This window comes from Brienomyrus brachyistius, chromosome 12 (assembly GCF_023856365.1).
Source record: "Brienomyrus brachyistius isolate T26 chromosome 12, BBRACH_0.4, whole genome shotgun sequence".
Lineage (NCBI taxonomy): Eukaryota > Metazoa > Chordata > Actinopteri > Osteoglossiformes > Mormyridae > Brienomyrus > Brienomyrus brachyistius.
Window position 1 is genome coordinate 20,217,456 of NC_064544.1, and position 14,675 is coordinate 20,232,130.

General features: G+C 49.3%; 2 protein-coding genes across 5 annotated transcripts in view; one reads left to right on the forward strand and one right to left on the reverse strand.

Annotated features, from left to right (window-relative positions):
* Positions 1 to 5,226, forward strand: part of sema4f (sema domain, immunoglobulin domain (Ig), transmembrane domain (TM) and short cytoplasmic domain, (semaphorin) 4F) — a 43,965-nt gene extending 38,739 nt beyond the window's left edge. For 2 of the 3 annotated variants that reach the window (XM_048969832.1, XM_048969833.1), the window contains exons 8-14: positions 182 to 363; positions 650 to 791; positions 1,165 to 1,375; positions 1,553 to 1,662; positions 1,842 to 1,999; positions 2,134 to 2,189; positions 2,644 to 5,226. In XM_048969832.1, the coding sequence (XP_048825789.1) occupies positions 182 to 363; positions 650 to 791; positions 1,165 to 1,375; positions 1,553 to 1,662; positions 1,842 to 1,999; positions 2,134 to 2,189; positions 2,644 to 3,350 (1,566 nt within the window). In that variant the 3' untranslated portion in view covers positions 3,351 to 5,226. The remainder of the gene's footprint in view (positions 1 to 181; positions 364 to 649; positions 792 to 1,164; positions 1,376 to 1,552; positions 1,663 to 1,841; positions 2,000 to 2,133; positions 2,190 to 2,643) is intronic. The other variant, XR_007381103.1, reaches the window with a different exon arrangement.
* A 658-nt stretch (positions 5,227 to 5,884) lies between these two features.
* Positions 5,885 to 14,653, reverse strand: ccdc166 (coiled-coil domain containing 166). 2 transcript variants are annotated; one of them, XM_048969866.1, is made up of 8 exons: positions 14,279 to 14,653; positions 11,399 to 11,529; positions 11,132 to 11,185; positions 10,772 to 10,823; positions 10,356 to 10,500; positions 9,805 to 9,884; positions 9,436 to 9,615; positions 5,885 to 6,281 (listed from the first exon to the last, which is right to left on the reverse strand). In XM_048969866.1, the coding sequence occupies exons 2-8, from the start codon at positions 11,497 to 11,499 to the stop codon at positions 6,054 to 6,056; spliced, it is 840 nt and encodes a 279-aa protein (XP_048825823.1). In that variant the 5' UTR covers positions 11,500 to 11,529; positions 14,279 to 14,653; the 3' UTR covers positions 5,885 to 6,053. The 2 variants fall into 2 exon arrangements, with proteins under 2 accessions (XP_048825823.1, XP_048825822.1); XM_048969865.1 differs by having other exon boundaries at positions 10,772 to 10,826.
* Positions 14,654 to 14,675: the final 22 nt, after the last annotated feature.

Sequence of the window (14,675 nt, forward strand, 5' to 3'; positions counted from 1 at the left end):
ATGTAGTTGCTGTTGGATATTGCACATCTTCAGCAAGCTGAAAGTCACTATACATTTTTTTTAACAATGGTCCCCTGCCACTCACCTCGGCTCGTGTTTCATACCCTACATACATACCTTTCATACCTCATTTTTACCACCTCCTTCCTCCATGACTCTCCACGCCACTCAACCTGCCCAGGGAGATGTTGGGGGCATGAAGACCCTCCAGAAGCGATGGACAACCTTCCTAAAGGCCCAGTTGGTGTGTGAGGACCGCATCAGCGGCCAACGTTACAACATCCTGACAGACGTCTACACCACAGATCTCCGGGAGGGAGACCCCAGCAGTACCCATTTCTACGGCATCTTCACCTCGCAGTGGTTAGTGGAAAATCAACACGGCCCCTTAAGCCCCACAAATATCCAGAGGTCCAGTGTCAACAGGGCCTTGGCCTTCACCCAGCTACACTCTAGTCTTCATCCAAGCAGCCATCACGTCACCTTGAATGCCATGTCTGCTATTTACGATCTGTCTGATCTACGAGCGGCTCCGTGCAGAGAGCCTTTCCCGTGGTATTTACGCCCGAGTAGATGCATCAGCCAATGGGGTTGAGGGTGAATCGAGCGAAACGGCTGACCTATGACCCCCTTCTCTCACTTCCCCCAGGGAGAGGGAGCCCTTATCTGCTGTGTGCGCCTACAGCCTGGAGGATATCAAGAAGGTGATGGCCGGGCCCTTCAAAGAGCTAAAGAAGAACTGCGAGAACTGGAACAACCCAGAGCCCATTCCCAACCCTAGACCAGGACAGGTAGCCTGCAGATCTGATATCCTTAGCGAACCCATCCACGCCAAACCACCAGACAGATGGTGGCACGCCATGCCATACCAAAGTAGACTCCAACCATTGTGGCAAGAAGTCAAAACCCGGTGGACTGCTGTAAGAATGAAGACTGATGGGGAGTTGAGTGTGGAGTGGATTGTGTGAAGTGGGAGAAGCATAGAGTTAAGGCTGCTTCAAGTGGGAGGAGGGTTTGCGTTTTGAGTGGTTAGAGTGGATGTGTTGTGTGCTGTATTGTAGATTTTTGAGTGGGGATAGGATTAGAGTTTTGATTGATCTGAATGGGAGCATTGTGGCGTTCAGGCTGTTTAAACCTGCTTATCTTGGTGCCTGTGATGGTCAGTGCATCACCAGGGCGCTGAAGGCAGACGGCTTCGAATCCTCGCTCAAGCTTCCAGACAAGGTGCTGACCTATGTGCGTGACCACCCCCTGATGGAGAACAGCGTGATGGCGGCGCCCCTGCTTGTTAGGCGGGGAGTGACCTACACCAAGATCGCTGTCAGCCACACCAGTGACAGTCAGGGTGGTGATGTGGTCCTGCACCTGGGCACGGGTAAGAGGGTGGAGCGGGGGGTGTGGAGGAATGGAAAAAGGAAGAGGGAGTGTGTGGGCGGTGGAGCTGAGAGGTGTGATAAAGGAGAGAGTGATAAACGGAGCGAAAGGAGCATGAGCATTAAGTGTTTGGTGGTTGGTAGTGTCTGCCTTTACCGGTCCGTATGTCATCCCTCAGACCGTGGGCAGCTACACAGGGTGCTGGTGGAAGGACTGAACACCAGCCTCCTGCTGGAGAGCCCCATATTCCCCTTTCAGGAGCCTGTTAACAACATCCTCTTATACAAGGTACGCAGAACTGCCTCTGGGCTTCCGAAATCACACAGAAACGGATGGGGCCTTGAGCTTAAAGGCTTTGCTGAAGAGCCAGTGCAAAACATTGATTTTCCTTTCAAAGACAAGAATTAATGCAAGAGGCATCCTGATCCAGTCGGAACTAACCTGTTCTCTCCCTCCCACGATCTCAGGGCCAGGCCCTGGTCGGGTCGCCCCAATCCCTGGTGAGTCTCCCAGTAGATGGCTGTGAGCAGTACAGCAGCTGCGAGACGTGCGCTCGGGTTCGAAGGCTGGGCTGCGTGTGGAGGACCAAGGCAGGAGCACCGGCCTGTGTCAAGGCACTGGGAGAGTATGTGTCACCCCCCCCCACCGCCACACCGTGTCACTTGCTATGTCCATTCTGATTATGGCTTTGCAGGTCTTACCACATTTATGGGTCAATAACTGTCACTGAACGTGGGTCCGTTTCCCAAACTCCGCTAGGATCCCGATGGGAGCCGAGCCTGAAGACCTGCTGAGGCAGTGCGGCGTCGGAGACGGTAGGTCCCGTTCACGACCCCCCCCCCCCCCCCCCCTCGGTGAACGCCAGCCGCACGGAAACTTAATCAGATCCTCTGTGGCCCGTGAGGATCAGGTCTGGCCTCCGAGATTTTAAATGTCACACAAGGTCCATCTGAAAAGCTGTTAAGCAGCTAGAAAGGAGGCCAAACCATGCAGACCATAAAAATCCAACACGAAGCAGCCATGAACCATGAAAGTCAGTGTCTTATTAATGTAACATTTAATGACTTCCTCTAACCTTCAACCTTTAAATGTTAAAGTAAATAAGCCTGTTATAAATTAGGACTGCCCCATTTTCTTCTCCTTAATTATGGGCATCTTTAAAGGTTTTTTTCATTGGACCACTAGTGCTGTTAAGTCAGTAGAGCAGGTCACCATTGTACCCCTGTCCATATTGATGTAAATAATGGGACCTCTGACTTGCCCCCACAGCACGCTGCCGTCCCACAGTGAAGGATTTTCACGTGATGACCGGGATGCACATCGTCCTGTCCTGTGAGCAGCTCTCACCTCGGTCTTGCTACTGGGTCCACCCAGATGGCCGCCACACATGGCAGCGCCACCTGGAGGTGATGGTCAGTAGCGACAGTGTGGGCATCTACACCTGCTTCTGCGAGGAAGTCGGCCGAGAGCAGCCTCCCTGCCGCAAAGCTGAGTACCAGCTGGCCATGGACGCCCCCTGCATGGGTGTGGTTGAGGCCCTGACAGGCACGCGCCACGTGGTGGCCGGTTACCCCGTGTGCTTCTTTGCTGGGGCCTTCTTGGGCTGTCTGCTTTACATTATGTGCGTGGGCCACAGGACCGCCCACATGCCTGAAAAGAATGGGCGGGACTTCCTGCAGTCCTCAGACACGCCCCTGTCCCCCAGCAGTGCCAGCCTGCTGTCCGAGGGTGTGCCCCTCACGGAGAAGCGGAACGGGGCGCTCAATGGACACAGCGTCTACGGCAACAGCGGCGGCCACAAGCTACAGGAATCGGCGGTCAACCGGGCCGTGGAGGTAGACGGCAAGGAGCCGGACGGGATGGAGGAGACAGCGGAGCAGCTAGAGGAGGAGATGTCGTCGGGGATGGACGAGTTCACAGATCTCAAGATCCCCAAGGCTGCCCCATTGGCTCCATTTGAGGAGAGCTCCATTTGACGAGAGCTCCATTTGACAAGGAGCTGGTTGTGTGGCACGTGGATTAATCACAAGGGTCAGCGAATAGACCCGGGAGTGCCTCTTAACATGTAGAATAACACACAGACTTAGCTGTCTGCCCATCAAGAGGGTACAGAAGGGTGTGGACTCGGTCTGGCGCTATAGTGGCACTTCTTTTGACCCCCTCAGGCCACCGCCCGTGCAGAGCCAGTGGGGTGGTGCGACAGCTCTCCGCATCCTGTTCTCTCATAAGTCCTTCAGGATGGCTTGAGGCCTGTCACCTCACCTGGGGCACACCAAAGTCACACCGTACGTCACCCCTTGAAGTGTGATTTTTGCCTCCTAACCACTCCCTGAGGCCCGGGACCAAAGAGGGCGGAGGGCAGGGTGGCTGAGGGACCAAGGGGTGATGTTAACCACTGAATCAGGACATGCGCTGCAATTAGGAGATGAATGTAGCCTTTTTCTCATCGGGACACAGGTGTGCTCACTCTGGGTTTCTATTCAGACGGGATAAACTCTTCAGATCACTGGCTGAGTTGCCCACTGTTGCCAGGCACTTGAGAAACATAGGTCTGCTCTGATGAGCCTCTGGTTCCACGCACTCAATGGTAACCAGGAGCTCCATGGCAACAGCAACAGCAGGTCCCCCCGTGGTTTTGGTAAATGGCAGCGAGGGGACGGTGCCTACAGGACGTCAAATGGCCGAGGCACCTTCGAAACGAGCCAACGGCCCAGGCGGGTTCACCTGTTCTGCTCACAGCATGAATGGGTTTGGCCTGGTCCTATGGGGAAAGCCCTGCATATAATTACCTTAAATGTAGACATTTTTTTTAAACTCCTCTTAAAAGTTAAATGACTTGATCTTGAGTGTGGGGAGGAAAACACTAAAAGCACAGCCATTGCTGGGGGTCTGGAGGTTGTCTCTGGGGTACCCCTCCACCCTGACTCAGAATTCAGGTCCAAAATTCTCGCATAATAAAAACAGAGGAAGGGAAAAGAGCAGTTCTGCTGAGGATGGTAACTGGTGTTTCCTTGATTCCATGGTGGCATCAAAAGGCAAGGGAAGCAAAGGGTTGATGATCTCCGGACCCCTTCTGGTGAGGTTGGGTTTGGTGTACTAACACTAGTCTGTTTAAATAAGAAACCATATGAAGAGAGATGCACTTTCCTATGAACTGTATTTATGTGTCTGTCCAAGTCGTATAGCAGTGAACTCGGTGGGCGACTCTAGTCTCTTGAATGTGCTGAGCTGGATGTAGATGCATGTCACTGCCATTAGTTTTGGCTTATAGGAATACTATTGGCCCCCTTGTGTCTATTTAGGCAGGGTGGGGGTGTCGGTACAGAGCCGCCCTTCTCTCTATCCAGCACAGTGGTAGCACCGACTGAACGGTACGCAGATGAAGACCCAGCTGGCCATTATTTGAAGCACACGCAGGCTTAGAAGCTAGACACCCGACGGTCCCCTCCCGATCCAGCCTGATTTTCCACCATGCCCTACAAACGTGCACACATGGTAGGCATGCATTATTTCATGCATGCAGGTGCCATCGTGACGTTCTTTGCATCTTTGCTTTGGGTGATGTCAGACAGGGCTTTCTGATACACTACTGTGCAATTCTTTTTATATTATCTTTATTTATTATTGCTGACAGAGGTGCGGGATGTCAGAATATCAGGAGCTCGTGGACGACAGGTCTTCAGTAGGATCTTATGCGTACTGAGCCTGGACACTGGACAAGATCCTCTCTGCACCTCAGGACCTGGAACCTTGGTTATTATTTTACAGAGGGGACCATTTTAAAGCATTCGTTAAATTATTCTGATGTGTACAAAGAAATGCTTATTTTTGAAAATAAATGCGTCAAATTTCCCCCGTCGTTACCTTCTCCTTTCATGTCATTTGTATGAATGAGTTTAAAGTTAATTTACATCAGTTTTATTTTTATAATTTATATAATAAAATGTAAATATGTAAAAATACTGTGTATATGTGGATGACTGTGTGAATGGTGTTTTCATGCTTGTTCTAAAGACTAATAAACTACCTCTTACAGTTATCTGGTGTATATTGCCCTGCCCTCTGCTGGGCTGAAGTGTGTACTACAAATGCATATATATTTAAAGACAGAATCTTTCCTGTATTACATTTTTGGCTGTTTTTCTTTAAAGCAAACTTTTTATCCATTTCTTCCCAGTTTGGATCAGGCAACGGTCTTATTTTCAGGCGCATCTCTTCCCAGACACACATTGCACACAGACCGGAGTGTTTGTGCCATCAGACACCCGCCCGTTTTCACTCTGCGGGCTGTGGGTTGTGTGAAGTAATATAACACGCTTGGAAGAGGCTGCCATCTCCACCCACAGACCTGTATGTGTCCGGACTGCAGAGCGATGAGGGCTATAGGGACCCAGCTGTGTCACCCGCATGATATGGGAACATTATGAATTCACTGGGTCCTCACTGTACAGTGAACCTAGCTCTGACCATGTGAAGCCCCTTATAACTCCTGCTAAGAAGCCTCTCCATATAGCTTTCATTGATGTTTATTAGACTGCTTTGAGGACGGGGGGGCGTGGGTTACAGAGGACTCTCTGAATGTGTACCTGTTTGCACGTACTGCCAGCCTTTTTGAACTGTGCGAATCCGTCTGCCTGCAGGCCTGTCCTCAGCCTCTGTGCCTTTCTCACTGAACGGCATTATTGACCAGGTGGCACATCGCTGCCCTCTTCTGGCCGTGCCCTCTGTCTGCGCACCACCCGCCCACACTCTTTCTCCAGCAGTAGCTGCTGCCTGTGCGCCTGCAGCTGACCCCGGCGAGAGCGGAGCACGTGTGTCCTCTGAATCAGCTGCTGCAGCTCCCCCTGCAGGCTCTGGTTTTCTTGGGACACCTGCTGGATTTGGGCCATCATGGACCGAATTGCCTCCTGTGGGGGGGGGGTCAGTGTGTTGGCACGTTACACAACAGCAGAAATCTGAGACGCTGGTCTGTTTCCATGTAAGTACGCGCCACTATGTCAATGAACCATCAGTGGGATGGGCTGTTATGTCAGCAGGACGGCTCAGTTCATCAGTGGCCATCAGCAGGACACGTTGCTACGTCAGTGAGCCGTAAGTAGGATGCATCACCTTGCCAGTGGGCTGTCGGTAACATGCATCACCTTGCCAGTGGGCTGTCAGTAACATGCATCACCTTGCCAGTGGGCCGTCAGTAGGATGCATCACTTTGCCAGTGGGCCGTCAGTAAGATGCATCACTTTGCCAGTGGGCCGTCAGTAGGATGCATCACCTTGCCAGTGGGCCGTCAGTAGGACCTTATGAGTGGGCAGGGTTTTGCTAACCACTAATTAGCGAAGCAAACTTTTTTTTGTTAGACAAGTTAGCATCTACTAAATTTAGTTCCGTTAATTGTAAATCCTAAATCCTTTGTAAACCCTTAAATCATACATATTTGTTCCTGTCTGTTGTGAGCATGTCTGCATGTCTAGCATGCTGTGTGCTTACTACTAGTAAACACAAGATATGATTGGTTGATAACTTGTCAGATTTAAGGTAGTCTGGGCTAATGTAAGTGACTGAAAATAAAGTCCATTTAAACTGGGGTACCCCAAACTAAGCGGAAAACAAGGGGTCTGTATCACAAAGCTGAATTTCTTGATTAACTGGATAACTTGTCGGATGTAAGGTACCCTAGTTTAAGTTATCCGGCTGAGTAAAAAATCCTGCTTTGTGATACCTGCCCCCGGCTGTGTTTTCCAGGTTCTGATCGACAGAGCTATTCACCGATAAAGAGCTGAGACCTTCCTAGTTCTGGGTAAATGGCGCCATGTTTGTAGTCCCTACAGGGCTAATGTCAGCATGGGCCAGTTGTCAAATAGGGCTTCTCCAACAAAAACGTTTATGTCTCGCAAACGGAATATAGGAAGTAATTTTCAATGCGGATTCATTCCGGAGATACGATAGAATCCAACACAATTGACTAAATATCCCAAGCTAATCATTTTAGTCCAACAGATGGGACATTAGTCTTAAACAGGTTAAATTTGAGGTCTCTATGTATGTTTTTAGAGTGCGGCATGGTGGTGCAGTGGTTAGCACTGTTGCCTCACACCTCTGTGATGCGGGTTCGAGTCTCTGCCTGGGTCACATGTGTGTGGAGTTTGCATGTTCTCCCCATGTCGTCGTGGGGTTTCCTCCGGGTACTCCGGTTTCCCCCCACAGTCCAAAAACATGCTGAGGCTGATTGGACTTGCTAAATTGCCCGTAGGTGTGCATGTGTGAGTGAATGGTGTGTGAGTGTGCCCTGCGATGGGCTGACCCCCCGTCGTGGGTTTTTCCCTGCCTCGCACCCATTGCATCCGGGATAGGCTCCGGACCCCCCGCGACCCAGTAGGATAAGCAGTATGCTTTTATGGATTTCAGAATTGGTTTCAGTTTGGTTCGGTTTGGTTTATGTGGGGCAGAGTGGTCTGAGGTTAGGGATCTGTGTTTAGTGTTACTAAACTTTGGAGTTAGCGGTTTGGCAGTTATCGAAGCTAACTTTTTGGTTAGCTGTGCCCATCACTAACAGTTCGCTACATCAGGGGGTCATCAGTGGGATGTGTCGCTACATCACTTTGCCATCAGTAGGATTCATTGCTACGTCAGTGGGAAGCATCGCTATGTCAGTAGGCCGTCAGTGAGACGCGTGGCTACGTCAGTGGGAAGCATCGCCATGTCAGTAAGCCGTCAGTGGGAAGCATCGCTATGTCAGTAGGCCGTCAGTGAGACGCGTGGCTATGTCAGTGGGAAGCATCGCTATGTCAGTAGGCCGTCAGTGAGACGCGTGGCTACGTCAGTGGGAAGCATCGCTATGTCAGTAGGCCGTCAGTGAAACGCGTGGCTACGTCAGTGAGAAGCATCGCTATGTCAGTAGGCCGTCAGTGAGGCGCGTGGCTACGTCAGTGGGAAGCATCGCCATGTCAGTAGGCCGTCAGTGAGACGCGTGGCTACGTCAGTGGGATGCATCGCCATGTCAGTAGGCCGTCAGTGAGACGCGTGGCTACGTCAGTGGGAAGCATCGCTATGTCAGTAGGCCGTCAGTGAGACGCGTGGCTACGTCATTGGGAAGCATCGCTATGTCAGTAGGCCGTCAGTGAGACACGTGGCTACATCAGTGGGAAGCATCGCTATGTCAGTAGGCCGTCAGTGAGACGCGTGGCTACGTCAGTGGGAAGCATCGCTATGTCAGTAGGCCGTCAGTGAGACGCGTGGCTACGTCATTGGGAAGCATCGCTATGTCAGTAGGCCGTCAGTGAGACGCATGGCTACGTCAGTGAGAAGCATCGCTATGTCAGTAGGCCGTCAGTGAGGCGCGTGGCTACGTCAGTGAGAAGCATCGCTATGTCAGTAGGCCGTCAGTGAGGCGCGTGGCTACGTCAGTGGGAAGCATCGCCATGTCAGTAGGCCGTCAGTGAGACGCGTGGCTACGTCAGTGGGAAGCATCGCCATGTCAGTAGGCCGTCAGTGAGACGCGTGGCTACGTCAGTGGGAAGCATCGCTATGTCAGTAGGCCGTCAGTGAGACGCGTGGCTACGTCATTGGGAAGCATCGCTATGTCAGTAGGCCGTCAGTGAGACGCGTGGCTACGTCAGTGGGAAGCATCGCTATGTCAGTAGGCCGTCAGTGAGACACGTGGCTACGTCAGTGGGAAGCATCGCCATGTCAGTAGGCCGTCAGTGAGACGCGTGGCTACGTCAGTGGGAAGCATCGCTATGTCAGTAGGCCGTCAGTGAGACGCGTGGCTACGTCAGTGGGAAGCATCGCCATGTCAGTAGGCCGTCAGTGAGACGCGTGGCTACGTCAGTGGGAAGCATCGCCATGTCAGTAGGCCGTCAGTGAGACACGTGGCTACGTCAGTGGGAAGCATCGCCATGTCAGTAGGCCGTCAGTGAGACGCGTGGCTACGTCAGTGGCCCATTACAGTTTCCCCCGGGTTTGACCCCGCTGCAGGCATGCGAGTGCCAATACAACAGTGTCAGGTAGGTGTGTCTGATTGTGCCGTGTGAGGAGAGCTCTGCCCGCACGCGGAGCTGTACCCACCCTATTGGCGGCGCGGGTGAAGTCCTCCACCGCCTGCCTGGCCTGCTTCTCATATTGAGCCTTCTTACTGTGGCAGTCGGCCATCTGGACACGCACTTCCTTGGCGTGGCTGCAGTACATGGCCTCCAGCTGTCCCTGCAGCTCCGAAATGCGGCCAAGCTGCTGTTGCTGATGCTGGTTCTGACAGATGCAGTGGGGCTCAGTGGAATGTATTGCCGTATTTGGGCATTTTATGACACCAAACTAAACCTGTTCTACATCTATATAATTGAAGTTTCCTTTTCCAAAGTCTTTCTGTGCCTAGCAGCTGCATATTCGAGTTGGTACCGATTCCAGCTCTGTGGATCTTGCGTGCGGCATTTCCTCTACCTTAAACTCGCTGAGCTCTGCAATCTCGGCCTTCAGGTGACATATTTCAGACTCCTTCTCCAGGATTCTCCTCTTTAACTCTGAAATATTCACAGAGCTAAGTGAGGAGCACCAATCACAGTCAAAAAAGGAAAAGAGGACTGATCTAATGATCTAGATCAGTATTCCTCAGCGGGTGGGTATCACCAAAAGCACAGTGTTAGAGATTAACCCCCCCTGATCGACAACTGTTTTGGGTTTGTGACTTAATGACCAAGGATCTTGAGGATGTACCAGCTGAGAACCACTGAGCTGTTTAAATTATATTTTCAAAACTATGCTAACTAACAAGCTTACAGAATATGAACCAAATGTGTGTTAAGGCCAAAAATCCACAAAGCAGGATTTCTGAGTTAGCTGGGTTAACGTAAGTCATGGAATGCTCCTTACCTAAACTCTTATCGGATGATCATGGCTTCGAGCTTAAGTTAGCTAAGTTAAGTTAGCAGTGCTTCATGGAACACCCCCCAGCCTGCCACATGACTCCGCCCAAAGCGCTCTCGCAGCCGCACCGTTGACCTTCTCTGTGTGCTTCTGCAGCTCCGCCTCCCTCTGCTTCCTCAGCCTCTCCACCTCCTGCCGGCTCTGCTCGTTTAGGGTCTCGATGGCATTCTGAAGTATCTCTGTCTTTCTGGACACGAAGCTCACATACTCTTCCTGTGGGTCAGTGTGTGAGCGATGAGACCTGCTCCGCAAAGATACTCCTTTTACATTAGCTGCTAAGTTGATGCTTTTCGCTAAAGTGACAATTTTTACAAATGCATATTCTCCCTGCCAGTTCATGCTCCTGATCTTGTACTTCAAGGGTACAACAGGAGGTCTCTTTGTGGGGTCTAAACCTTGCATGTCATAAAACGACCTCATGACCCTCTACCAAACACAGCCGTGAGGCAGATGAAAATAACCCCAGTAATTGCCTGTGACTCACACTCTCCGTGGTCGTTTGTTCAGTCTCATTTTTCAGCCACTCGTTCTCACGTCTGCTGTTTTACAGGGACGTTAAGGCTTCTGTGGAGATTAATAGGCACAAAATACCACAAGACACTGCCCTGCCAGCTAATGCTAATGCAGAGACAGGTACTAAACAGCACCTTGGGTTTGGAGCTGACCATCTGGATTCCGTTCGGTAAAATTCATGCTTTAATCTGCAACTACCAAGTGAAGGTTCTGTGCGTCTGTCTGTGTGGGCATGTGTGTGTGTGTGTGTGTGTGTGTGTGTGTGTGTGTGTGTGTGTGTGTGTGTGTGTGTGTGTGTGTGTGTGTGTGTGTGCATGTTTGTAAAGGATACAGCATCTCTGCTCTCCTCTTCAGCTGGTTCCAGGTGTCAGTCAGCATATCATAGCTGTGGATCACAAAGCCCTCTGAAGTCATTCAGCTCTCATGTGGTGATAAAAGCAGGTCAGTCACCACATGTGAGAACTTAATGGGCAAGACATACAGTGGGAGGAGCAGCCGCCCCCCATAGATCCACCCCTGTAACATGGTTCATACATCAGAAAGCGTTTCCCAGGGTAACATGCTTATGGCGCCTAGTGAGGGTAAGTCCAGGACTTACTGTCGCTGCTGGAAGCCGTCCTGATCTGATCCAGCCTGCAGGACCCCTCCTGCAGATCCTGCCCCAGTGGGAAGCTCCCCGGCCGGCTGTCCTTTACTCATTGCTGTGGTCCTTTCTGGGAGGCGGCAACCCTGTGGGGAGTGTGTGTCCAGAGAGGGACACTGTAAGTCTTGGGGTGGTACCATCCCAGAAGCCATAACTGAATTTCAAGAATTTGATTATGCTGTTGTAGTATATCAATATGAGACATGTGTCAATATGACAATTATGGGATTGCATACTGATATACGTTGGCGTCTTCTTTCATGGTTAATTTATTTTACACGTAGCCACTTTGTAGTAACTTATTTTGTGTGTGTGTGTGTGTGTGTGTGTGTGTGTGGGGGGGGGGGGGTAACAATGATTGTATCAGGGTGCCACTGTATGGGAGAAGCAGCAGCCTTCACCGATCTGACACAGTCACCTTCTCACTGACGAGACCCAGCCCTGACTGAAGCTGACCCATCCACGGTATATAAATACCGTGTATAAACAGACACAGAGTGTCTGCTCAAGTGCTCAAGTACAATACAGTTCTGAAAATAATTAAGAGATTTTTGTTTCATTCATTTCTCAATTTTTGTGTTTGCGTCTGTGAATTATCCATCCATCCATTTTCCAAACCGCTTATCCTATCGGGTCGCGGGGGGTCCGGAGCCTATCCTGGAAGCAATGGGCACGAAGCAGGGAACAACCCAGGATGGGGGGCCAGCCCATCACAGGGCACACTCACACAGCAATCACTCATACATGCAAACCTACAGGTAATTTAGCAAGTCCAATTAGCCTCGGCATGTCTTTGGACTGTGGGGGGAAAACGGAGTACCCGGAGGAAACCCCACGACGACATGGGGAGAACATGCAAACTCAGGCGGAGACTCGAACCCGGGTCCCAGAGGTGTGAGGTAACAGTGCTAACCACTGCACCACCATGCCACCCCTAATTATATCATATTACATATGTATGTGTGTGCATATGTGTGTGTGTGTATATATATATATTATATGCATGCAAACTGCAGCTGGATTCATCTCTGTTCCTCATTAATGAGTCCTCCTTCTAGGAGCCTGATACACACTGTCCTAGCACTTCACACCTGCACTTAATGCTTCCCATTCCTTTTGAAGGTCACTTGATGTCACCCTCTGACTCATGAGGCACTGCCAGGTAAGTTGACAGTGATCTCTGGCATTAGAAAGTTGCTTCCTCCCTTTACCTGGCTGGTTTCTGGTCGTTCCCAGTGTCTCCTGCTTCACCTTATTCTTGTTACTGCTGTCTTAGAAATTCTGAACCTGGAAGTAACCTGCTGCTCAGCACAGCCGTCTGTCAGCAGAACCAGGATTAAACCAGGATTTACAAATGCAGATTTGTTTAAAAATATAGTGCATCTCAATTTTTTTTCCAGAGCTGTATATTTAAATATCTATCTATTTATTTTCCTCTGGTTGATTTTAGATGTGCTGTAAGTAAACTTGACCTTGACCCACTGGCTTAAAATTACCTTAAATTATGTGAGACTTTTCTTTAATACAGTGTTTCCTCTGAGAATAAAGTCAAACGAATATCCCTCCATCTTCTGACCTCTTTTTTTCGGTTCAGGGTCACGGTTCGGTTCAGAGATACGAGCCTAGAGCCTGTGACCAGACGCCCAGGATGGGATGCCAGTACATCGTGGCATCAAATTAATATTTAGGAATAAAATGACATGCTGAATCATCACTTTGTCAAGTGGAAAATGAACACAATAGACCAGACCAAACCTAAGCAGCAGTAAAATATAGTATAACACTGGAAATGAATGTCGAAGCATTAAAGACTGTAGATTTAGATAGTTCATAACTAGAGAAGCTGGTTGTTATGAGTTTGAAACAAAACCAGCTGCACTGTACATACTAATGATTTTTTTGCAGAGTCACGTAAATCAGGCTTTCAGTTACACCATTACTAATGCATGATGGACAGATGTGCTGCCCCAGATCACAGCCAATGTGGTTTCTGTAAGGGGATGAACAAGCAAACGCAGTTTATTTAATAGATGACCTGATTTGCAGTGATGATTAGTATCTAAGCTCAGGGGCACAGATATTCCAGAGCACTGTGCCTCTGTGATCAGTTAGTGTACACTAACCGTGTATATTATGGTGCATCGGATTAATGTACCAGTTGTAATCAGGGACCGACAACCTGTATGTACACATGGCATTTCACTGTGAGGAAATATTTTGATTGAGGGAAAAAAATATTTAGGATGCAGTTTTAAACACCATGTTTGTGGCAAAAACTGCATTTTTAAGAAAATGAGCATTTGTCATGGTGTTGACTTCTGGATGTGAAACATGAAACAATTTCATTGTTCTGTACACAACAAGCGCAAACAGAAATATAATGTAATTATTTTAAACTATTAAACATACCATATAATTAAATATTTATTATTTTGCATTTAATCACAATTAATTGTGCGCAAAGCCTGAGATTATGCAGCTCAGTTTGGCTTCTTGCATTCAAAGTTTTCCTGCGGCTGCTGTTTATGACGAAACATTAAATTATTAGTCACGTTTGATCTTACGCTGCGTTAAAAGGCTTTAACAAATTCCTCATGCACTTAATCCCTGCAATCTAACTAAATAAGCAGCATCATCAAAACCTCTCACCATTTACCAAGAACAAAGTTGGACGGTAGCTACTTTTTCAAATGGCCAAGCTTGAAAACAAGAAACTACGTCTTGCGTTGCAGAAAGACAAGGCATCCAACAAGCATCGTTTATTGACCCAATGTAGCAAACAAATGTAATTTTACGGTCTCTCTTACCGAGTACTGCTTTTCTAATGCGACTTACCCCCTTTCCGTGTCGGATCTTCTCTGGCCCGTGTTGCCATGACAACCCAACAACAATATTCTACTGGGAGGCTATTATTTCCAGTACGTCCCTGGCAGACATGACCGGTATGATCTAACCAGGGATCCTGAAAGGAGCATTAATGCGAGGATCAAAATAAACGACACAGTCCATGATAATAATTCTGAGAATAAAGATCCCTCAGTGTGTCATCATTGTATTCCGACCTCTGGACCCGTCGGCAGATTGTGCATTAAAATGTGTAACAGATCATGCTTCTGTATTCCCTACTGAATAACAGTAAAAAAATCGAGCGGATCAAACGCACATTTCTTATCTTCGCCATGATTAATCACTGAGTTGCAATTCTGACTGTCACCGCCAGGAGCCGCAGAGA